The 23,985-nt window shown below is 45.6% G+C and overlaps 1 protein-coding gene across 15 annotated transcripts in view; it reads left to right on the top strand.

Annotated features, from left to right (window-relative positions):
• LOC124188415 (small conductance calcium-activated potassium channel protein 2-like) overlaps positions 1 to 20,746 on the top strand; it is a 54,654-nt gene extending 33,908 nt beyond the window's left edge. For 5 of the 15 annotated variants that reach the window (XM_046581023.1, XM_046581024.1, XM_046581029.1 and 2 more), the window contains 9 exons: positions 8,834 to 8,977; positions 11,958 to 12,485; positions 13,168 to 13,263; positions 15,246 to 15,496; positions 15,793 to 15,963; positions 16,051 to 16,186; positions 16,276 to 16,389; positions 16,648 to 16,845; positions 18,967 to 20,746. In XM_046581023.1, the coding sequence (XP_046436979.1) occupies positions 8,834 to 8,977; positions 11,958 to 12,485; positions 13,168 to 13,263; positions 15,246 to 15,496; positions 15,793 to 15,963; positions 16,051 to 16,186; positions 16,276 to 16,389; positions 16,648 to 16,845; positions 18,967 to 19,431 (2,103 nt within the window). In that variant the 3' untranslated portion in view covers positions 19,432 to 20,746. The remainder of the gene's footprint in view (positions 1 to 8,833; positions 8,978 to 11,957; positions 12,486 to 13,167; positions 13,264 to 15,245; positions 15,497 to 15,792; positions 15,964 to 16,050; positions 16,187 to 16,275; positions 16,390 to 16,647; positions 16,846 to 18,966) is intronic. The other 10 variants (XM_046581038.1, XM_046581034.1, XM_046581033.1 and 7 more) reach the window with 3 other exon arrangements.
• Positions 20,747 to 23,985: the final 3,239 nt, after the last annotated feature.

Genomic DNA, 23,985 nt, shown 5'->3' with positions numbered 1-23,985 from the left:
TTATGCACATCGTCTCTTTTTGGAGAGCCATCGATAAACAAAAGAAACAGTATAATGTGACGTGCACGTCTCTGCTGTTTGGGGGGGAAAAACAAATGGTTCCTATCGCGAGTCTCTTTGATTCTCTATTTGTCTTTTTCCCTTAGCTTTTCCATTTCGCTCCGTCTTTTTCATTTTTTGTTTTCCTCCCTCCATTTCTTGTTTGGTTGTTTACAGAGAAAACTCTTTGACTCGTCAGCATCTCAGATAAAGACAATAAGCAGCTTGAAAAATTGCAGAAAAAACGGGAATTAAATCGGATCGGTCGTCCGGCCAATTTCTCTCCCTTTTTTCTTTTCTTTTATGTTTTTTCGTGAGTCGACTCTTATTTCTTTCTTTGTTGTGTTTCTGTGGCATGACTCGCAAAGTACATACTGCTGTATGCGTCCATTTCATGCGGTGAGTCGTCTAACCGACTTTTTGATGAGTTGCCATGTGTACCTATACAGTAGTGGGATCCGGTTATATTATATAATATAGTCGGGCGCATAGACAAAGAGGATCTTATTTGTGAGTAGCAAACAGAATATTCTTCGTACCAGACAAAAGTGGAGGATCCCAGAGTTGATGAATCTCTCTTCTTCGTGATTTTTTTACTATGATTTATTTTTCGTGAGTCTTTTCTCTTTTTTTTTTCTTTTTTGCTACTTTCCTGCCTTTGATCCTGGGCCGTCATGAATAATGCACGCAGACACAAAAGTTGTGCATAGAGTAATAATCAAGTGCGTGCGCATCTTTTTCCTTGTCCGTGTCCGTCAGTGAATAACTTTTTTCGACTGTTGTGAAGAAGTTGGGGAATGCAAAACCGTGGGGAGAAGGAAGAAGTACAAAATCAAATGGGGAACATACATACCATTGGCAACCCGACACGAAATGTATAGAGGTAGAAGAAGGGGAGAGGGAGGACGATGGCATGGCGCACTCTACAGCGCGAGGCATATCCAGGCTGTGGTTGGATTGCCCATTTGCATAAGGGCTCGACCTTTTCTGCCGACAAAGGGGAAGCGCAACGGTCGATGGAGTGTAGCAGTTTGAATATGGAAATATCGGTGGGTGTGGAGGGGGTGCCGGTCTGGGCGTTTTCACGCCATCAACAAATCGACTTTGCTCCATCCAAACAGCGCTTTGCATCCTCGTAAATACTAAGCCAACCACTTGGTCCATTTGAGCGCAAGACACAAGGAACTTTGGTTGCCACGATGGCTTCTTTGTCCTAGCTCTCCCCCTCCTGTTATATCTTCGGACGCGCTCAATTTACCCTGGCAGTTTTGAAAGATGGCCAAGCGCGATGAGGCGCGCGCGCCGGCCCCAGTGATTTCATTCCTTCTCCAACCTCTTGGGCGATTGCTTTCTACAACATGAAAACACGAAACCCCCTCCAGTTGCCTGATGATTTCATCGGGGAGGTTTTTCTCCCTCTTTACTTGTTTTCCCCTTTTATCGTTTTCCACCTCTCAGTTTTTTTCCATTACGCAGACAATGGTACATTTTCCCTCGTCATTTTTACGCCTTTCGGCTGCTCTCGAATATATGTGTATGCATTTTTCCGCCTTGTCTATGCGCAGGCAAAGGTAATTAGATTGCCCCCGCGAGGGTATAGGACGATCCCGCGGGTTTTGACTTGTTTCTACATGCACGGCAGCCGGGCATGAAGAGTTTCTTTCTATCGCTGCATATATTTGCCGGGTTTGAGCCGACTTGCCGTCATTTCTCCAGCGACAAATCATCGAGCTTTTCACTCTCTCCAGTACTATATATGTATGTCTATATAGAGAATGTGTGTGTGTGTGTTTGTGCATGTCTGTGCCCAGCCATCTGCCTCTATCTGGCTGGCCATTAGGTTCTAAGGAGACTATGTCCGTCCGTGAGACTATGGCAGTGACGCAGTGCCGAGCGATCCTGCTCAGAGCTTCTTTCTTGTCTTTTCTTTTTCTCTTGCTCTTCTTTTTTTCTCTTTTTGCCCGTCTGAATCTGTGCAGCCTCTTGACACAGCCAAGCTCTCCTACTACGAGCGAATAAAAGCGGATGGAAGGACCGGGATACTGTATGCGTCGGTCGTGTGCTCTACGACTATCTCTCTGATGCCAGCTGCTGCCTAGCTCTCTCGAATTTGTTTTCTATTCAAGTACATGACCAGAGGCAAGATGCAAATCCTCCGCTATAGCTGCTCTTTTGCGCTACTCCTTTCCATCTTTGCTTCGCATCTTTTCAATGAGAAACCTACTCCCCTCCTCTCGCCTTTTGAGTTTTCTGAGCTCTTTGGGCTCGGCCTGGAAAGTGCCGGATCTTCTATCTCTATGACAGCGATGAATTCTCTTTCTCTCTCTCTCTCTCCGTGTGTTATCTACGTGCATGCATAACACGGCGTACGCACACGCCCAAGGTGGAAACGGCGCTCTTGATATCTTTACTTAACTAACAAGCCAGGAGCAGCAGGTCTATATCTATTTCATCTACGTGCATATATGGTGCACTCTGTTTGGACGCCGATGTCTCCCCACGCGTTCATATTACATGTCATTCTTGTAGTCGTAGTAAGTAGAGGAAAAGGCCGAGTGCATCACCTGCGTCTTTCTTATTGCACTCGCCGTACAAATCCATCCAGCGATTTTCTTTTTCATTTTGGGGGGCAGGCAAACACGTCACTTGAATAGTGGGATGGCCCTGTATCCATGCTCTGGGGCTCATAATACCTGGATGTAATGTAGGAGTGGCCGCTAAATGAATGGGCGCTCCTCTTATTACCGTCATGGCCGCCGGCGAGACGTGTCTAAATGTATAGACGGCGGTTGACGATAGCACTCGCGCGATGGTTTGCAATAATCAGCTCACTCAGAGTGATGATAATAACGACGAGAGTTGATTACAGGATCGGATGCAATTCTAAGACTGAATCTAGTAGGTCTTGGCTCGTGTTTGCGCCCAGCGATTGAGGATGCGATTCTTTGTCGAGAGACGGAGCGAGTCTATAATCTATCTAGATCTTGGATTAGATGGACTACGCCATCGATTAGTCTGATTATAGTAGCCACTTTCCTCCTATCCCCCCCTTTGGTGTCCGTCCGTCCCCCCTTCATTTCCTTTCGTGCGTGAGATAATTAGCGAAGAGAGTGGAGAGAGCTCGGTAAACAGGACGAAATGCGGAGTGACTATTGCTGGCCAGAGAGCGCCAGAGAGAGAGAGAGATGTTGGTCAGGCTGGGGGTATTGTTTTCGGAGCAGCGGCCGCTGCTGCAGTATACGTGCGGCTGCTTGCATTTGACTGTATATCTAACTAGCGCTAATATCCACCGAGAACTGTCAGCAGCAGTTGGGCGTGGAAATGGAAGCGCTGTTACTACTACTAGTCTGATACTAGGTTACTACGCCGCACATTGTAATGCGGCCATTTACTGCACGTACTCGGCAACAGAAACTAAGGGGAGGAAAAAAGGCGGTGGCGGCGGCGGAGAAGAAGATACAGAATAAAAAATAAGTCGAGGAACAACAAACGGTCGAAATCGATTGGTTGGGAGCTATATAGCCGCGCGGCTTGCCTTAGCGAGGGAGGGTTTATTTCGCTTATCTTATGTATTCGACTCGCGTTGGCCTCTCTCTCTCTCTCGTTTTCTTCTCCTCTTCTTCCGGGCTTTGCCAAGAAGACGATTTGTGGGCTACCATAATTCACGGTCTTGGCGCTCTGCTCGCCTGGCTGTTTTTCACGAGAGCCAAGCCGAGAGAGAGAGATAGAAAGACAGTTGGAAAAGACACGGATGGCTTGGCGGCAGATAGTAGCAACTATAGACAGTTGGGGCGAGAGAGAGAGAGAGGAAGGAAGACGATGGTGATGTTGGTGGAAATTTTGTGGCGAAATGGCGCATAGAGTCATCAACGCTCGCCTTCTTCCTTGATTAAATCCTCGGCCCAACACCACCACCCAGTTCCCCATCCATAAAAGACGTTCAACGACGGCCGTTTCGCGCCAATGGATGATACAGACAGTCGGCAACAAACCCAGCTAGCTCCGAAAGCGGCTAGGAAAAAAAGAGGCAGTCGGCCAAAAGTTCATCAACAAGGTCAATGATTTTCCGGCCGTTCCGAAACGGCCGTCAATTCTCCCGCAGTTCGTTGGCTTCTGCCCGGCATTTCCTCCGAATTGACTTTAACACACCATCAATATCTCAAGTTACGTAACGCCACGTCTGGTTGCCCCATTTTTCCTTTTTTTCTTTCTTTCTTGTTCGTAATATTCGATTGCTCTGTGCATTTTGAATTGGATGACGATTGGCAAGATGTAGATAAATGACGCCGGTAAAAGCGACTGGAGGGGGGGGGACAAAGAAGGGACGACGACGAAATCGATTCGGTTATTCAAAAACTGGCGACAGTGCGCGCTCTGTCCGTCTATTGTGAAAGGAACAAACGATATCCATCCATCTTTTGAAACAGGAAGGAAACGCACTCAAACACACACACATAGCAAATAAAAAGAAAAAGTGGGGTAGAAAAAGGGTCGCAAAAGAAGGAGGCGAATAAGGAGAGACGACGACGACGGAGACGAACGGCATAGAGAATACGAAGCGAATTGATCCTTTGGTGCATCCACCACCACTACTACTACCACTAGCAAAGCACCGTCCTGTGTGTGTGTGTGCCATTCGTTGGGGATTCTATATATCTGTGGCCAACCCTGCACTGCTCTCTAGTTCGTTCAACCGTGGTAGCAGCACTTGGGGAACTCTAGCCTCCCCACTTCTTCTTAGCCCAGAGCCCGAGAGATGGATGGACTTGGAACGACGATCCGTCTCTTGCCTTTCTCTCCCGCTCCCCCTTTTCCCTCTGTGCTGTTGCTACAACCCTGTTTTTCATCACTTATATTAACTAAACGCGCGCACCAACATCCAGCAGCAGCACCGCCGTCGAGAGAAATAGCACCGCTCTCTCGAAGGGTGTGCTGGGCGCATTTCTTTTTGCTCAGAGTTTTCCCTCCACAAAGAAATGTTGTAAGAATGAAGAGTCGGAACCGGCCTATCCGTCGCGATCGCCCTTCTTCTTCTTTCCTTTTTCGCCTTTTTTTCTTCTTTCTTCTCTTTTCGTTTCGTTTCCTTTTTTCATTCCGGGCCGCCATCATCATCTTTTCTTAGCATCCATCCGTCAGTTCTGTTTGTGTATAATGGAAGGGAATTGTTAACCCTCCATCAACAATGGAAAGAAAAGGGAATCTAAGGCAACGGGGATCTTGTGGTAATGTAATGTCTATACTATGTATAGCACAGTCAAATGGCAAGAGTCAAGTTGTCGAGCCTCTGCTGTGGCTGGATGGTTCCTTCCGGATTGCCGTGCGGCCTCAAAAGCCTATACAAGTGTACAGCTGCTGCTGCTGCTGCTGTCTGTCTGTGTGTTTGTAGTCTCTATAGTGTGGTTTGGGATGAGCTTTTGAGTTTAGACGGGCGGTGGGAGGTTTTGAAGGGTGGATGATGCCAGCAAAGAAGCCAAGAGTACTCGATCTCGAGAGGACGACGATTCAATTAGAAGTGACGTATTGGGTTAGTGATGGACGGACCCAGCGTTGATTAGTTCATTCTGCTCTATATACCAATAGAAAGCAGAGTTCCATCTCTTTGGTAACTTCCTTGTTCTCTATCTGTAGATCTATCTGTAATTGTATGAAAGAAACCCAGACTGTCGATTCAACAGTACACCTCGCACTCACGGTCATTGCTGTCGCATACAGGCCAACCTCACTCGGCTCAAGAGAGAGAGAGAGTCAAACACTTAAAAGAGTGTCTTCATTCACGGCGACCGTCTCAGTGACCCGACTGGGAGGAGAGCTTTTGATGGTGATGAGGTTCTATTTTGGGCCAGTCTATACGTACGTACGTACAGACTCAGCGTACAGACGGCAGCAGACGGGTCGGATGCAAGCCGAGCGGGGAAGGTGCTGGAGCAAGGAGAAATGAGCTAATCAAGGGATGTGAGAGGCAGCCATCAGTCGAGGTTTCGTTGGTCGTTGATGGTTTTTCATCCGAGGAAACCTCATCGCCCTTCCTTTTTTTTTCTCTCTCTCTCTCCTTCTTCTTCTTTTTCTTCTTTCTATTGTTATACTCCTCCTCCTCCGTGGCTGGTTGGGTACGACACCAACGACCGACTTAATAATCCCGGCTATAAAGAAGCTATATCAAAGCGGCTCTTTCTTTATTTCCCTTTTTCGCACACTCAATCTTTCTTTATCTTTTTCCTTCATTCCCTACTCGAGCCTCAGGTCCTTGTATATTCTTTTTTCTCTTCTTCTACTTCTTCTTGTCGTTGTACGTCGGCCAGTTACGAGAGTCGTCGTCTCCTTGCGCGCACACGTAATTCCGAGTTTTGACGATGTGCCGAGACATAGAACGCGCCGAATGCCGACATAGTTTATGAGCGCCAAATAAGCCCGTGTTGCGTTTGATTGGATTCTGAGAGGCAAAAAGAGAATAATAGCCCAGAACAATACCCATCTAGAGAAAGAGAGAGAGAGATAAAGCTGGGCAGCGACGGCGTCCAAACTATATGAGAATCAGTCGAATGTTCACTTTTTGGTCGCCCATGGGATAAAGATGTTTGGCAGAAGGAAGGTGATGGGGATCAGCTCGGAATCACTAATTCACTAAGTGCTCTTACGTGTTACGCGCTGGGTGCGTCATGGTCGCGCTGGGGCCGGTGGTTATATGGAAATACGACCAAAGTTTTTCATCTCTTCTTTTTTTGTCCGCTCCTTTTTAGTTTTTGTTTGATATTTTGTTTTGTTTGTTGTCGTTGTTGTTGCCTGGGATAGTTTTACCTCCCAGCGACTTGTGTAACGGCGTCACCGTCATTGACGAACAGTCGACTAACTTTTGCCCTGATGTGCGTCGAGGCTGTTTGGGCGCGGCCCCGAAAATGGGCGAAATAATACCATCAAATACTATACGGTAGGAAAGAGCTCGCAGACCAAAGTCAGGCATCGCCGTGTCCTTGGAATACGGGAGAGGCTCCCGTCAGCCATCGTTCGTTCGATCGATCGCTGTACTACGTACGTATAGAGAGAGCACAGTGTGTAGTAACTACTCGCCATATCAGGCGGCAGAGAGAAAGGAGAGACTGAAAGGAGAATGACGGAACAAAAGAGAAAGGAGAATAAACAGATATATGGAAGGAAGAAGAAGAAGAAGAAGAAGATGGACCACAATAACTATAAACAAAAAAACAAACGCCCATCGGGCCGCCGGCCCTGTTGTTGCTCTGCCTCTGCTACTGCTGCTGTTCAATCTAGCGCAAATGACATATACTACACACACTATATATGCTGTGTACGCTCGAGATTTTCCCCGTAAAGAGAAGTAGATGATGCGAGCTGACAGGAGCTTTAAGACAGGAGCACGCGAGAATGGGACTGACTTGGAAACTTGAGGGTTGGAGACTCGGTGGCTGGTGAAAAGAGTTGCGTCAGAGAAAGAAAACGATACACTGTAATGGGTATCGAACGTTGTCGCCGCTAATGGACAACTAAGGGCAACACGAAATGAAAGGATACAAGATGGAGGGGGGTTTTCCCATTCCTTCATCATTTGGTCGTTTTCCCACCTTTCGGCGACGCGCTAAAGCATCCGCCCTCCCTTTTAAAAAAGGAAGCGAGACGACGTCGTCAAATTCCCGTTGAATAATGAACGTTGGCAGCTATTCGTCTCTCTCTTTCATTCTCGAAACCCTTTTTTGATGGTCACTGGATTTGGAAGGAAGGACCCAAAAAATAGAAAAAAAAAAAACATATGAAAAAGTCATAAGAAAACGAAGAATACAATATGGAATGAATTTTTCAATTCAGACTGTGAATGAATAAATCATGTAGACACAGAGAAAAGAGGCCAGATCCATACAGTCTGTGGGCTTCCATCTATTTCCCTTTCGTTTTTTTTTTTTATTTATTTTTTTCGGTACATGTACTGTATGTTTTTTTTGTTTTCTTCTTCTTATTTCCGGGAGTTTTCTTTTCTTTCGTGAAGTCCTTTTGTCTCCAACGAACCGACCGCAACGACTTGTGTTTCGTCCCCCCGCTCTTTTTTATTGCGATGATTGGCAGGTCTTTGGTTTGACATTTTGGAGGGCCTTTGGGTTCTTTTCAAGTTTCTTGCCCGTTCCGCAGTCTTGGCTCTCTGAATGATGACGAATTGTTACGATCAGAACTGTAGCGCTCGCCGAGTTACTAGCGTTTCATCTTTGCAGTCAATTTGAATCGGAAAACCAGTCCGACAAATATTGTGGTTTACCCAAAAGAAACAAGACACTGTGACTGCTGCGTTCGAGTTTTATTTTTTGAGTCCATTTTTGTTTTGTTTTCTTGACGGACGAAAAAGAATAGAAAAAGAAAAACAACCCCGTTGGTTGGCTGTTGACTGGAAATGGAACGAAAGTAAACGGTCCAATTCCTGTAACGCAGTTTCTGTTTTAAAGGTTATTACCCAGCGGAATCAAAAGGAAAAGTGCGTGAGAATTGTTTTGAAGTGAAAGTAAACAAAATTGTAACCTCGTTTTCCTTCTTCTTACTATCCTACTTCACGACGTGCTATTTTATTTTTGCCTCCAATTTTTTTTACTGAAGAGGTGTTTGTATATACAACTAAATTTGTTCTCTTTTTCGGATTAAGAATCTCGCCCTAAAATAGTTTTTTCCGCCCAATCATGTCTAAATAAATCTATTTCTCTCTTTAAGTATAACTAGATACTAATATAAATTTGCAGTATATACATGAACAAGTTTACAAGTGAGTTGAGTGTGTGTGTGTATGTATGTATGTATACAGCTGCAGTCGGCGACGAAAATCCGCCGATCCCGATTTCGGCGCGCCTACACCGACGCCGCCTCTGAAACGCTGACTCCCGGCAGCTCGACGGCAGCGGCCGGTCAAGTCTTGGCCAGTGCAGTCGTTCCACCCGTCTCCATCACGGTGCGAGTGCTCTTGTTGCCACACACACACACAAAAAAAAAAAAAAAAAAGATATTATAATTGCCCTCCCCAGAAAAAACAAAAAAATACGAAAGACACACACGTTCGTTCCTATAGGCCTACTACCTTCCTCTTTTGTGTTTGGTCGTTTTTCCTTCCAATATTTGAGTAGTTCGTTCCTCCTCTTCTTTTCCCTTTCGACTGCCATTAAGGCGGTACACTCCACCTATTACCTCCACCAGCTCGGTAGTGCTTTTCCGACTCCATCGGCCGAATAGATTCGTGTCTGTGTGTAGCGTGTGTGTGTGTGTGTAGTCGACCGGCATTGTTGACATGTAGACGAATTCGTTGGAGAAGATACACACACACACACACCCAAAAAGTAAAAAGACAGCGGAATGTTTTTCTTTTGCTTCTGCGATGGATCGTTATCGATAGATTGGTGCATTTCCCTCCCCCCTCTTATTATTTTTTCTCTTGTTATTTCCTGACTTTTATTTACACAAGTTAAAAAACACTCCGCTGGTTGGTTGAGCCGAGCACACGACACACACACTCTTTATTATAGAGTCTTTTGACATAAACTCGACAGTCGACATACACGCACTTCGCACTCATCACAACTCACTTTATCACCTTTTGCAGCAGCAGCAGCAGCATCGTTTCGTTGTGTTTTGTTTTGTTTTCTCTCCATATATGTTCTCGAGTTGTTTCTTTTTTTTTTACCCCCCCCCCCCCCCACACAAACATCGGGGGCCTCCTGTCACAGCAAACGCAATAAGCTATATAACAGCGACTTTGTACGGCACAGACGAACTTCTATCCGTCCCGTTTTTTTCTCTCACAAGTTTGCAATCCTCTAGACATGATAGTGTTGTTTTCTTAGTGTTGTTGTTGTGTTGTTATCATCACCCACCCACCTTTTTCCATTGGCTGCCACTGATTGATATCGATGTCGACATTGAAAACTACCTCTTTTCACCACCTTGTTCCTCCTTCTTTTCTCTTCCGCTTTTGACTCTTTTTCGCTTCCGTTTTCATATTCCATCTCGTCGAGTTGCCGACGTGATGACAGACGACAAACGCACGGAATCAATTTGCAGCTTGTTTCTCCATTTTTCTTTTTAGCTTTTTAGCTCTTTTTTGGTGCAAGTAGGCGAAGACAAGTTGTTTTATCAAAAAAGTTACGAGTCATTTCCCTTCATGTCAACAGCTCAGCGAAGAAAATGAAATTTTCAGGGAAAAGGGAACGACGGAGACGTCACGGGCAAAGCAAATTTACTAAAGGGTTGTGCGTACAGTGACGTATATTGTTAGCCCATCTAATAATATACCTTTAGAAAACATACAGACGGACGGACGAACGAATTCGTCTTTCTCTTCTCTCTTTCTAAACTCTAGGCGCACCGTCTGTCCCGTTATCCGTCGTCCGTCTGTTGAACGAAGAGAGAAGGCGCCAGGGTTGACTTGTTCGTGTGATTTTGGAGATGGAAAGAGAGAGAGAGAACATTGAGACTTGTTGGGGCAGGACTTAAAGCGTCCCGAGACGGTGCACAACAAACAATTATTAATAGACTGTCTTCCATCTCTCGACGGTGCCCGGTTCGTCCTCCGGTTAGTCGTAACACATGCGGACCCATGCAGTGCATCTGTCCTCTCTTCTCGTCTTAAAACAAAAAAAAAAAAAAGTTTTATTTTTTTAGAAAAGCATAGAGAGGGAAGACTATTTTGTAGATATACCCGTCATAAGCTGTATATAGTCATCCGTCGAGAAAAGGAAAGATACCAAAACACTACAGTCAAGTGGCCGTTCCCCACCCAGCGCCCTTTTTTTTTCCTGGTCGTTTTACAGTTCACGGAAATTTCGTTTAGAAACTCGACCTTTTTCTCGCTATATTTTCTCCCCCATAACTTAATTCTTTTCCTTGAAAGAGGTTGTTTGAAGAAGAAGAAGAGAAAATACCACGAAAGCTCTTGAAAAACCGCTGATTGTCCCGAAAGGCGGGCGTGTGAATCGAACCAGACTTGGAAAAGTGACGGGGAGGCTGACGCTGGCGGGTTATTATTGTCCGTAATTCAGTGGGGAACCAAAGGGATGGAGTTTTTCTGGCTAACCGTAAGACGGTATAGGCCCTACCGGGGAAGATCTTTTGATCCACTTCGAGTCGGTTAGTGTCTTGACGTTACGCAATAAGTATATATACTATATTCAGATCACGTCTGTACGGCTGTCTTTTCCTTTGAGAAAGAGAAAATAAAACAGTCGTCAGTCTACAGCAGAGTCGAATTCGATCGAGTCAAACCACTACGTACGTCGTCGCATATATTTAAAAGGCCAGAAGACGCCCCGGAATCTCATTCCCCCATCGTTCCATCGTCGGCATGACCCGTGTCGGACGACCGGTTCAAAAGCTGCTATCCACGGAAACGTAGAATTAACCTCGAATCTGCCAGGATTTCAGATTTCATACGTGTGTCGTCGGTTGTTTGGTTTAGTTGACTTTGTTTCGCTTTGCTCTGTCACCTGCATGACGGAAGATTCTGGACGGTTACTGGTCCGCTTTCGATTACAACATTTTTGTCTCTATGTGTTTAGTTGTCGAGTTTTCGCCTTCGTTGTCGCATGTATACGTATATTCGCGATTGACTCTTACACGTAACCGTACAACCTTTTAGAAATTGAAAAAAAACTTGATTACAATTGTAAGTGACTTATTGCAGCAAGTCTTTTGCTATCGATTTAAATTTGTCTTGCAAATGTACATTTATTTAATTTCAATTACTCTTTGAATTGAAAAGATGCAAAAGACTTGGGCGAATGTCACGTACGATTCGAATTGTGTTTTCGGTCGAACGCGTCAACTGCCTGCCACTTTGCTTTTCTAGAAGAAACATCGTAAACTGAGATTATTAATCAACCATTTTCTTTCTTTCTCTTTTTGGTTGCCGTCGTCCTTTTGTTTTGGTGTTGTTGAAACAGTTGCGGAAACCGGTGTCCACACTGTCGATACCTTCTTCCATGAAAGCCACCGGTGGCAGCAGAAATGACGGCAACGAAGAGGCCACGACGGCGTTGGTCAGTGTCCACTCAGAGTACCCGCGCTACACTGAAGACCGGTGCCAGCTGCAGCAGCAACAGCAGCAGCAGCAGCAGCTGGTCGGTGTTGTCGGCGGAGGCGGCGGAGGGGGAAACGGGAGCGGCGTTAAATCCAGCGCTCTGGGAGGCATCAGCATCGCCACGACGGGCTCGATTGGCGGAGCAGCCGGAAGCGCTGCATCCGGCGGCGGACAGGTCATGGCCGCTTCGTCCTCAACCGGCGGAGGAATGGGTGTCACGCCACTGGCCATGGGCAAGAACCGGCCCAACGTCGGCTATCGGCTTGGCCGGCGGAAAGCGCTGTTCGAGAAACGCAAGCGGATCAGCGATTACGCACTCGTCATCGGCATGTTCGGTATCATCATCATGGTCATCGAGAACGAGCTGGCCAGCGCCGGCGTCTACACCAAAGTAAGGACAAACACACGAAGGCTCTTTTTCATTCTTTCGTATTTGTGGAAAGCGAATTCCTTTCTTCACGCTAATTGGCCGTCGTTTGGCAGCCGTTCAAACATACCACTGCATTTGACGTTGCTCGAAATATTTCTCGTGAAAGACGAGAATTTCAACTCTTGTCATTTCACAGTTCGTCATACTTGCCCGTCTTTTCTTTCCCTTGGAATTTTGGTCCCCCCCAAAAAAACTTTTCTTTTTTTCTAATTTTGTCGTTTTCCCTCTTCTCGTTTGGTTTGGGATGGGCTTTCGTGTTGGTCGTTAATCCTTTACCAAGAATAACTTTACGACTGGCCGTCTCGAATGTGTCGTCGAAACGATTCGCCCATTGCGTTGCCCATTTTCGTTTTCTGCCGCCCATTGGGTTGATTGTCTAACGACACGAAATGTTACATCCCTCACAGTCTAGTATTTCGTTTCCTTTCTTTTCTTTTTTTGGTTTCCCTCTTTCTGGTTTATATTGGCCTTCCATTTTCTCCCTAAACTAATTAAGTTCGTGTATCTAGACAGTTACATCACACAGTGGGGAAAGCCTACGCAGTTAGACTATGATGAATTGATTACCGAGTTTCATGTGTTTCATTCATTTCATGTCTTTTGTATTCTCTCTCAAACTATTTGTATTTCTTTTCTTTTGTAGGCATCATTTTACTCGACCGCCTTGAAAACGTTGATATCAGTCTCGACGGTGATTCTCTTGGGTTTGATAGTAGCCTACCACGCCTTAGAAGTCCAGGTACGTGACTCTGATTTGTTTTCCCACAAAGTTGGGGGTCCGGTTCCACTTCGTTTTGGCTGTAAATTTATTTGGAAATATTCCGTTTCACTTATCTCGGCAATCCCATTTTGCGGAGGTTTCTCCCTCCATACGTGTCTATTTACAGTAGGACATGCATTACTGGCTAGGGTCCGTTCCAATCAATATCTTCGTTTCCAGCAGACACACACAGTACACACACAGGGAGCATCTCTCTATTGCCATCATTCCACCTTATTCGCTCTCTTCTCTATTTCTCTCGGAGGCTTAGTTCTGAAGGATAAGTGAGATTGGAGACTAGACTAGGCCATCATTCCCAAGCGTCAAAACGACCGCTTCGTTTCTCTACTTCCTCTTTGCTGCTCTCTCTCTCTCTCGCTCCCGCTCCAGCTCTGTCTGCTGCCGCTTATTCCGAACAAACGTCCCTCGACGCGGGCCAGGAAGCTCCGGACTTGCAATGAATACTGCAATCATTCCACCAACATGCGAAGCTGAAACGCAGCGAATCTAACCAACGCACAAAGCGGCAGCAGCAGCAGCGGCGAAGCAAGTCTAGTCAAGTGGGGAATAAGAGTCTAGAGAGGAGAGGAGATCAGATCGATGAGGAAGCCAACACTTCCCGTCTCGATAGATGTATTGCACACACTCTCTCCCGAGCACAAACACAAGCAAAATCGACCTACAGCTCTTTCTCTCTCTCTTTTTACTAAGACTTGTATTTTTCTTTTGCCTTTGTTCCTTTCATCTTTATTGTCCGTAGTTTGTGCAGTGCATTCCATTCGTCGCCGTTTCTCCGTCCTTAATAATCTAGTAGAATGATGGCAAATATATGTTGTGCAGTGCAGTACATAACCATATGTTTAGCGAGATTTCGTGACATTCGGAATGTCTCAGCTGCTGCTGCTACTTCTTTTCCGAGCGTCTCTCTGGCAGCCGATTTATAGTAAATGAACGACATGGAACTACTCGAGAGGGATTCCTGCTGGGTCGGGAGGTAGTCGACGACGACGACAGTCTTTGGTGCCATTAACTTGGGTCATAATAGGTTGCGCCGCTATATTTAGTCTTCTAAATATAGCGCTGGGATAGATCAAGTTTTTAGTGCAGCATGGTCGAGCGAGAGACAAAACAGAATTATAGGGCGTAGGCGGATGTTATATGGCTATTATAGGTCGTGAGTAAAAAATCATTGCTTTTCATGGTAGTTGCCATAGTTTCGTTTTTCTACAAGTGCACGACTACACGGACGTGACCGGACTAGGAAATGGGCAGTGGGCAGCTAGCGACAGCAGCAGCGTCGGGCGGAGTTGTTCATTTGTCAACCAGCCATCAACAAGAGAGACACACGTGCAGTTAAACATAGCGCGCGCGCGTGTGTGTGTGTGTGTGTGTGTGTGTGTGTGTGTGTGTGTGTGTGTGTGTGTGTGTGTGTGTAGGGCTATTCTGTGACGACGGCATTAGAGACGGAATGTTGGCGCCCGCGCACTCTGGACCCAATTTCGAGTGTGCACAATAGTTGGGCCGGAGCACACAATCCATCTATCCATCCACCCACCGCCCGTTCGTCGACCCCGCGCTCGCTCTCTCGAGACTCCCAACTCGGCAGGGGTCGTAAATCATCGATATTTACTGTGTAGCATCTCCTGATTTATCCGTACTTTCTCTGGCTGGCACTTGTATTTTCACCGATTGATCATCATTTCTTTTATACGGCGAACAATGATGTCTCCCAGGCTTTTGATGCAGCTCAATGTCGGCTGTCGTGTCTTATTTTATTAGTCAAGTTCCATTATGACGGCCCCGCTCGTTTTCCTTTTGTCCGTTCTCTTTTTTTGGCAAGGGTTTGAGCCAAGAATTTTCCTCTGAAAAACGTGACAGCTAATGGCGTTTATTTGATTGTGTCTATTGTGTGCTGTGCCTTTTGTCGTATCGAAACGACCGGACCGGACCTCCACGTGCAGTTATTCCTGATTGACAACTGTGCGGACGATTGGAGGATCGCCATGACGTGGCAGCGGATGAGCCAGATCAGTTTTGAGCTGCTCATCTGCGCCGTTCACCCCATTCCCGGCGAGCATTACTTTTTGTGGACGACCAAGTTGGCCAACCACGGCGGCGTCATCGGATCCAAATGGGTGCCCGTCGACGTTGCCCTCAGTCTGCCCATGTTCCTACGACTCTACCTCATCTGCCGAGTCATGCTTCTTCACAGGTGAGGATCCTTTAGTTCCCCCTCTCCAGGCTCTTTTGTCTGCTTGCGTCACTCGTGTCCGTCCACGTCACTGGGTGTGACATTTCCTTCGCCATGAACGATTCATTCGATTTTCAGGAGACACACACGGACACGACAACAAAACAAGAAACAATTCTCGTTTGTCGTTATCGTTGGGTGCAGTAGAGAGAGAGAGAAGCTGGTGGTATCGATCTGATGGATAATCTTTGACATGGTTTTTTTGTTTTCTCTTTGCTCTCTGCTCTCTCCGTCGTCGGATGGGTTTTGTTGATTAGTAAACTATTTACGGACGCATCGTCGAGATCGATCGGAGCTCTCAACCGCATCAACTTCAACACGCGATTCGTCCTGAAAACGCTGATGACCATTTGTCCAGGCACCGTCCTTCTCGTCTTCATGGTGTCGCTGTGGATCATCGCCAGCTGGACTCTGCGTCAGTGCGAACGGTACACATTATAGACTGAGAATCGCATTAGTTTCACTTGATTTTACGTAAGCAACGGCAATGAATTTCATTCCGGGCGACGTGGCAGGTATCACGACGAGGAGCACGCCAATCTGCTCAACACCATGTGGCTGATTGCCATCACGTTTCTGAGCGTCGGCTACGGCGACATTGTGCCCAACACGTACTGCGGACGCGGTATCGCCGTCACGACTGGCATCATGGTGAGTACTTTCTACTCCGTGCTCGTATCCCAATCAACCCTTTGTCCACCCAGCCAAAAAAGAGTTGATTGAGGATTGATCCAATGTTGAAGGGTGCTGGCTGCACGGCGTTGCTCGTTGCTGTCGTCTCGAGGAAATTGGAGCTGACGCGGGCCGAGAAACACGTCCACAATTTCATGATGGACACCCAACTCACCAAGCGGGTAAGAATGCCGGCCGGCCGGCCAACAACTTCTTTTTTTCTCTGTTGAACATAAGAACCCGATACGATCCAATCGGCCGTCCAAGTCTCTGTCCGTGTCACGAAAATGATGGCCAGCACAACCGGACGACCCGACAAGGGATGACGGATCGAATTCGATCATTTCTCATTTCTTCTTACTTATTTTGTTTTGTTTTGTCTGTTTTGTTTTTTTATCTCTCTTTTCCATTTCGGCTATTTCCGTCCCTGGACTTTGCAGTTGAAGAACGCGGCGGCCAATGTCCTGCGAGAGACGTGGCTAATCTACAAGCACACGAAACTGGTGAAGCGCGTCAATCCCGGCCGAGTACGCACGCACCAACGCAAGTTTCTGCTGGCCATCTACTCACTTCGGAAGGTCAAAATGGATCAGCGAAAGCTGATGGACAATGCCAACACCATCACCGATATGGCCAAGGTACCGGATTTTACTTCTTTTTACTTTTTTCGTGCGGGGAATGTGTCACGTCTTGGTTCAGTTTCGATCAGTTGCGGATCCATTTTCCTCGACATTCGATCCGCCGACTGACGACAAGCGATCGGATGAGATTCGGGTGTTTGTTTCCTTTTTTTGACTTTTTTGATTCTTGCCAGTCAAAGTGGAGTAGAATCCGCGGATAAAAAGACAAACTCGGCAAACAAGAAGAAAACAAATAGCGCAGCCGTGCATTTATGCAGTCAAATTTTTGTGACTCCTTTACTTCTAACAAATCCTCTTAGATAAACAGTGCCAGATATTTCTTCCCGGGTACTGGTGGGGGGTCGTGATTTGTATCGGGAAGAAAAAACGTTTGTGATGCTCGGCAGTCAAGTCCTTTTTTCTTTTTCACCCGAGATTGATCCGGGTTTAGTTTTGCCATCACTGTCTGGGTGATGGCATTGTCGTGGGCGATGTTGTACTACTACACATGTACAACTGGTATTATATTTTTGTGTGTCACTTTGTGGAATAACCCACTGTGCGTGATTACATCACATCCGAACCGGAATAGCAAATGACTTTCAAGTCTTTTCTGCTATTATTTGCCTTTCAAGTCTTTCTTTTTTTATCTGACGTGGTGGCTTGGTTGGTTTTGCGGGATTTCGTCCTTCTTATTATTCTCTTTGTTGGTTTCAAAGAGAAGAAGAAGAAGGAGGAATGTAGACTATGTTTAGACTGTTTGTGGTGAATATCCCATAGAAAGTTGAAGAGGCGGACGAAAGGGCCATCCTTCTTGCATCCTGTTGTGCACATACAGTAGCATTAGCTCTGCTTACGGTCGTTCATGGCTAGAAAAGGAGGGCGAATGTACAAGGAAAAGTATTATTTGGCTTATTTTTCTTTCTCCATTTTTTTCTTTTCTTTTCCCCTCCTTTTTTTCCGCTGCGGTCCCGAACGTCCGCGATCGTCTTATATCTAGCGGCGGCATATGTGGAAACGGAAGCCGGGAATCGAGAGGGATTGCCGGAGCATTTGACGGATGAACGGCTATGAGACGGCATGAGAAGCGATGACGTCAATCAATAACCATATAGACGTAAGACTAGATTGACGTGAATAAATACATATAGGCACTACAATAAAAGACTGTTGAAGGTTGTGAGTCGGAGAAGCCGGCCCAGATGTCAAAGCTTTTCTCTGACTGCCGCCGTCTATTTTCTTTTGAGATGGTTTCCGTTATTACGGACAATCATCCTATGGGATGATTGCGCGCATTTGATCCCGTTCTTGCCCTTTTGTCATCGGAGGGACCTAAAGAGCTTTTCTCTTTTTCCCTCTGCTCAGCTGTTCTGCCAGCGCTGGTAGTAGTGGTGGTTACCGTCTTCTCATGCAGCGTGATCACGGAATACTACTATGCGTTTCTCAATTCAAACTCTCCTATTTCTCTCTCTCTCTCTCGGCTGCCCCAAGTGGCTTTGCGTCTTGGCTCATTTGGCTGCCGCCTCCACCGCTATACTGCCAGCGCCTCTGCCACCCCGCCAACCGGCGCCCAGGGTCCCCAAACCATCAAAGCCGCTTCCTTTGTATACAATGTGATGCGATGCTCCGATCCTATCTCGGGTTTCCCCGTTCTGATTCCACTCAACTATTGACATTTTAACGTTGGCCAATAGGGACAGAGCACAAAGCATGTTAAGGCTAGAAGAAAGAAAGAAAGAAAGAAGGAAGATGGGAGAGAGAGAGGAGGAAATGAAGAGAGAAAGAAAACGGAGAAAATAAGAAACACAGATGAAAGAACGGAAGCAGTGGGAAAGAAGAACGGAAGAAGACCGGCATCGTTTCAGCGAGGCGAAAAAAAAAAAAGAAAAAAAGCGAGGGAAAGATTTGAAATAGAAAATGTTATGGCTGCACTATCGTCATTTTTATTTCTTCGTTTTTTTTTTTTTTAAACTTGATCGTGATCGAAATTGTGGCGGGGATTTCGAATCCAAATGGAATCCTACTAACCGAAAGATTTATTCCTCCCTGAAAACATCCGACACTTATACGTTTTCTTTTCTTCTTCTTTTTCTTCTTTTTCTTGTCTTCTTTTCCTTATGGCGACATTTGCGCGTGCAGACTCAAAACACGGTTTACGAAATCGTTTCTGAGATGAACACCCGACAAGACGTGATGGAGGAGCGCTTGAGCACGCTGGAAGAGAAGCTGACTCTTCTGCAGGAGACGCTGGAAGCCCTACCGGAAGCAATCTCGCGCTACCTGCCCGCCATGGTCAACAATCCGCCGTCAGGAGGCGGCAGCGGCTGGACGCAGCCGCCACAGACGGAAAACAACGGCACCGAGTTACAACGACGACAACAATTTCTACACCCCGAATCGACCTATGGCAGCATCGGCAGTGGTGGTGGTGGTGGCGCTAATAATTCGTCTGGTGGGGGAGGAGTCACGCACTCGAGATCCTCTCCCGGAACTTGGACGGCCACGTCTCCCGCGGGAGCAGCAGCGTCCACATCAGCGGCCCTGCCCGTACCTGCGCAACCACCTCAGCCACCGCCGCTGCCATCCAAGCCCAAACTCAGTTAACTCTCATCTAGCTCTCCTTAATTACCTACATCTCTTTTTCTCGCCGAAAAAGAAAAGAAAAATTAAAAGGAAAAATCTTTTCTTTTCCCTCCTTTAATCCAAATTCTTTCTTATACATATTAAGATATACATATATAAAAAGTATACATATTATTATCATTTACTACATGACGAAAATGAGATTTTTGCAAATTTTTAAATAACAAAACGAAAAACACAAGTTTTTTTAAATGATGATCCGGCAAATGTTGCGAGAGCATCTATTCACGTTTTCTCCCTTGCAAAACATTTCAATTGTACTTTTCTCTCCCCTCGGTTACAAGCAGTTCGATCAGTTACAAATTGAAAGGGAAACATTATTTCATACACAAAGCAAATGAAAGAAAGAAAAAGACGATGATGGCCTGGTGATTCCGGTGTTTGAACTGAACGCGGGATTCTTCGTCTTTAAGTCTGCTGATTTCATTTGTTTTTCATTCAAAAATGTCGAGTCTCTTTTATGTTTCAAGTGGTGTCACCATTGAGATTCTTCTTTTGTTGGGAGACTTGAAAAGAATCTTTTGTCCTATAGCTAGATAAAAATTGTATCTTCTTTTTTTTTGTAACTTAAAGAAAAGATCCTAAACCTCTCTTTCATCTGCTCGACTCTTTCTATAGTGTGACATGAATGGACCGGATGTGCCCGGTGCGCATCCTCACGATCGAATAATTTTGAATAGGTATACAAGTTATATAATTAATCCCGTACACACCGTTATCGAACATACTTACAAATTATATTGAACAAATATATAATGTTTCTATGCTCTCAGTTGTGCCCCATGTATGTACAATAACGAAAAAGAGGGGATAGAAAGTAAAAAAAAGAAACGGTTGAGTTTGGAAAATGAAACTCAGCGACGGTTTTTCGACTCCTCGATCTCCCACTTAAAAAAAAACTCGATTCAATTTCATTTCAGTTTATTGTCTTGAATTCTATTCGACCATCCAGTGATGATATCGCATCTTGTTGTGGTCGGGTCTGTTTTCATTCTCTCTCTCTCTTTCACTCTATCTCTCTCCAGCTGTATTGTTACATGATGAATTCTATGATTCTTAAGTTTCCCGCCGTTATATCTAGTCCTTTCCGATCTTTAAACCAAAAAAAAAAATCCTCGTTTTCTTTTTGGGCGGTTATTTTTTCGTGAAAAAACTGGAAACGACATTCGCATATGGCCTGAGGATTGAAATGCAAATTCAAGAGTTGATTTTCTTTGTACCATCATCACCTGCCATGTATACTGTTGATTTTATAAAACAATATGAATACCTTGTCGATCGCTGTGTTTTGTTCAGCCGGCGGATTTGGATATTCAATCAAAACTGAGTTTTTAAAAAGTACTCACACAAACCGATTTCTTTAGAGGGAAGAAAACAAACAAAAGATTCAGCAATGATTTGCTTTTGAGATGACAGATGACGTCTTTGAATGGCTCATCGTTTGCTAATCGATCGGGATCATGTTTGCTGGAGACTTTATTTTCTTTCTAAATATTGGATTTGTAATGAATACGTGATCACTCGCCCAAGAGAGAAAAAAAAGAAAGTGAACAAATGGAATTTTCAATACCTCAGCGTCTTGGTAATCTCGCAAAAAATCAAGACAAGAAAAAACTGAATCCGTAACAAGTGACAGCGAAATAATTGCAAAATCCGTTTGACATTTTTGCCTCCGAGATGGATGCATTATTGATTCATCGCAGCTCTTGTTTGGCTTAGTCCGAGTCCGAGAAGGACTATAAGTTGTTTTTTTGGGGGATCGATTCCTTGGGTCAGAGGGTTGCATCAAATGAGCGTCATCCCCGCAGTAATTTAAAGAGAAGAAGGAAAAAAAGGGGCCAAAAAGAAATGAGGGCAAATAGAATAGAGCAAGATGAGATATAGACAGAGACAGATCGAGAGGAGAGAGACGTGCAATTTGATCCACTTGATCTCATTTTCGAGCCTCGCCATTTGCTGTGGCTCTCACGTGAAAGGGCTGGCAGGGCTTATTGCATCTCTCTCCCCCGTACTCGGCGCTCGAATCATCTCAACTGACGAAAAGGTCAACGAATAACTTCGTTGTTAACTCGTTCCGTCTCTTTCAACCGAAAAGGAAGAAAGTGCAGCCGTTGCAACAAACACGGTTTTGGTGACGGGAATTGTGAATGCTCCGTCGCTTCATCTAGGACAGAGAGAGAATACTTGCAAAAAAAAAGTTCACCAAATAAAAAAAATAAAAAATCACGAAATCCAGGCGTGAACGGGACAGGGTGTTTCTTCGGGTATTATAAAGGAAGTGAGGCTGAAAGGCAAAAGTTGTTCCCGCCGTTTCCTCTCTCCATGTGTCAACGCTTGAAATCACTGGCGTGTGCACTCACGGATCCGTTTTTATTGTGTCCAAAAAGTTGCACCTCGTGACTTTGCCACCGGAAAGTCAGCATATCTTCTTTTTCTCGGCTTTTTCTTTTCTCCACACGTCGTCAGCTGTATAGGGGGTCTCCCATCTAGCAGTGGATTGGTAGGTTACGCCCGCTGTCGGTATCTTTCGTTAGATTGGCTTCGGTACTACTCTTTCTCCGTGTCGCCTGGCTTCTCGGTACTGTTCAAAGACGGAAGAGATCGGGTACCGGGGTGGGCTATACTTTCTTTCATGGATGTTGAACATCATCATCATCATCATCAGAGACGTCGTCGTTTTCTCTCACTCTATTCTCTCAGACTGCCTTTTTTCCTTTTTGCTCGCCTATTGATAGAATAAAACCCAGACATATCAAACGGAATGCTTGAATAGAGACAGAGAAAATTCGACTTGCATACACTATTTGGGAACTGTTCCAAAAACCTTATCGATTGTAACAGGCAGATGGAAACTATGGAAGACAGGGGGGGGGGAAGGCAGAATGAAATGAGACTCGCTGTATACTGCGCTCTTGAACCCAACAAAACGATAGGCCATAGTTTAGACGTTTTTGTCTGCAAAGTTGGCTATAAATTCCATCCGGTTCCAGTAATAGCCTCTATACGCCTCTGGCAGTAGCTTGCTGTTCTGCTGGGCCTTGCGCGTAGGAGATAATGGAGACAGTTTCTCTCTTGTCTCGTTATACTTTACGTATAAGACAAAAAAAAGACTAAAAAGGAAGACTTTTTTTTCCCTCAACTTTCAAGTAAGTGTTCCGTTGACTCGAGTACCAGTTTCTCCTGTGATGTCGTTTGTCCTTTCATCTCGACCTCCCTCTCAACCAAACGACCGTGCTGCACGTGAAGTTGCTCTACTCACTGGAACGAAACAATTATACGGTAGGTACTATTCCGTTTTCTATTTTTTGCTTCTACTCGACTTCTATACGATGCCTCTTGCGGGCGGAATATAATAATGATGCGGTCAGCATCGCCCCCCATGTACTACCAGCTAGTACATCGGAAAACCTGCTGTAGTGGGCACTCTTATATACTTGTATATGGGCCGGGGCTGCAGCTTTCGTATTGTGCGGATGTGGTACTATGTATTTAAGCGGTGATGAGCCAACATAATCCCCCGACGAGCTAAAAAGGATCTCGCCGACTGGAATGGAACGCAGAGAGAGATCCTTTTTGGAGGAAAACAAAAAAATTAACGAAACAAAAAACGTGATTAAGTGAACAAGTATACAGTCAAATAATATGAACTCGTAATACCCGGTAGCAGTAGAGCCCACCACCACCGCCGCACGTTGCCTTGGATAACCACTGCAGCGTCTGCCGGGCAGTCGGGGATATCCAGGAGTAATTTTGAGAGCGGCACCCAAGGCGGAAGAAGTAGCCAGGGGTATGTTAGTGATGGCCTCCTCCTATACAAAGGACACGAAATTGAATCAGGCCCGGATGCAATTGCAGGCCTCCGGGAGTTGGGAAGGAAGGAAAAAAGAAAAGGGAGTCTGGCTAAAAAGAAAAAGCAATGAGACTTATTGCAGAGGCCAGCAACCAGAAGAGAGCTAGAGAGAATAAGAAAGTCCTGCATGGGCAACGAGAGAGACAGTCGGTGCGGGACTCTAAACAGAGCGCAACTACATGGTCGAGCCGGAATTGCATTTCATCGTCAGAATTTCGAGGGGGAAAGGAACAGCTAGCTAGCTAGCTCTATACGCTTTAGAGCGTTGAAAGTCTTTCTTTACCACAGTCACGTCGTCTGAAACCAATCAAGTTACCGATGCCGCAAAAGAATACCAGGAGAATATAACAGCGGCGGGAGCAACCGCCTATGCTGGAAGACGCGGGGAACGGCGGTCGGGATTCGTGAAGCATAAAGTGTGTCGGGGAAAACGTGCTCGAATAATACTTTACTTCTTTGTTTGCAACACTCGTCTTCATCATAAAACGACTTTGGGCGAAGGGATCGAAACATGGAGGTCTCTCATGGCAGAGGGATCTAACCGAATAGACGGGCGCTAGACTCAATCCTTATATTCACGCGGCTCCACTTGAGCCAGATGCAGCAGCAACTCGACGAGATCCTCGAGAGAAAATGTGTAAGCTGACAATCAAACACTGTATGAT

This window comes from Daphnia pulex, chromosome 2 (genome assembly GCF_021134715.1).
Source record: "Daphnia pulex isolate KAP4 chromosome 2, ASM2113471v1".
NCBI lineage: Eukaryota > Metazoa > Arthropoda > Branchiopoda > Diplostraca > Daphniidae > Daphnia > Daphnia pulex.
This window is presented reverse-complemented; position numbering and strand designations above follow the sequence as displayed.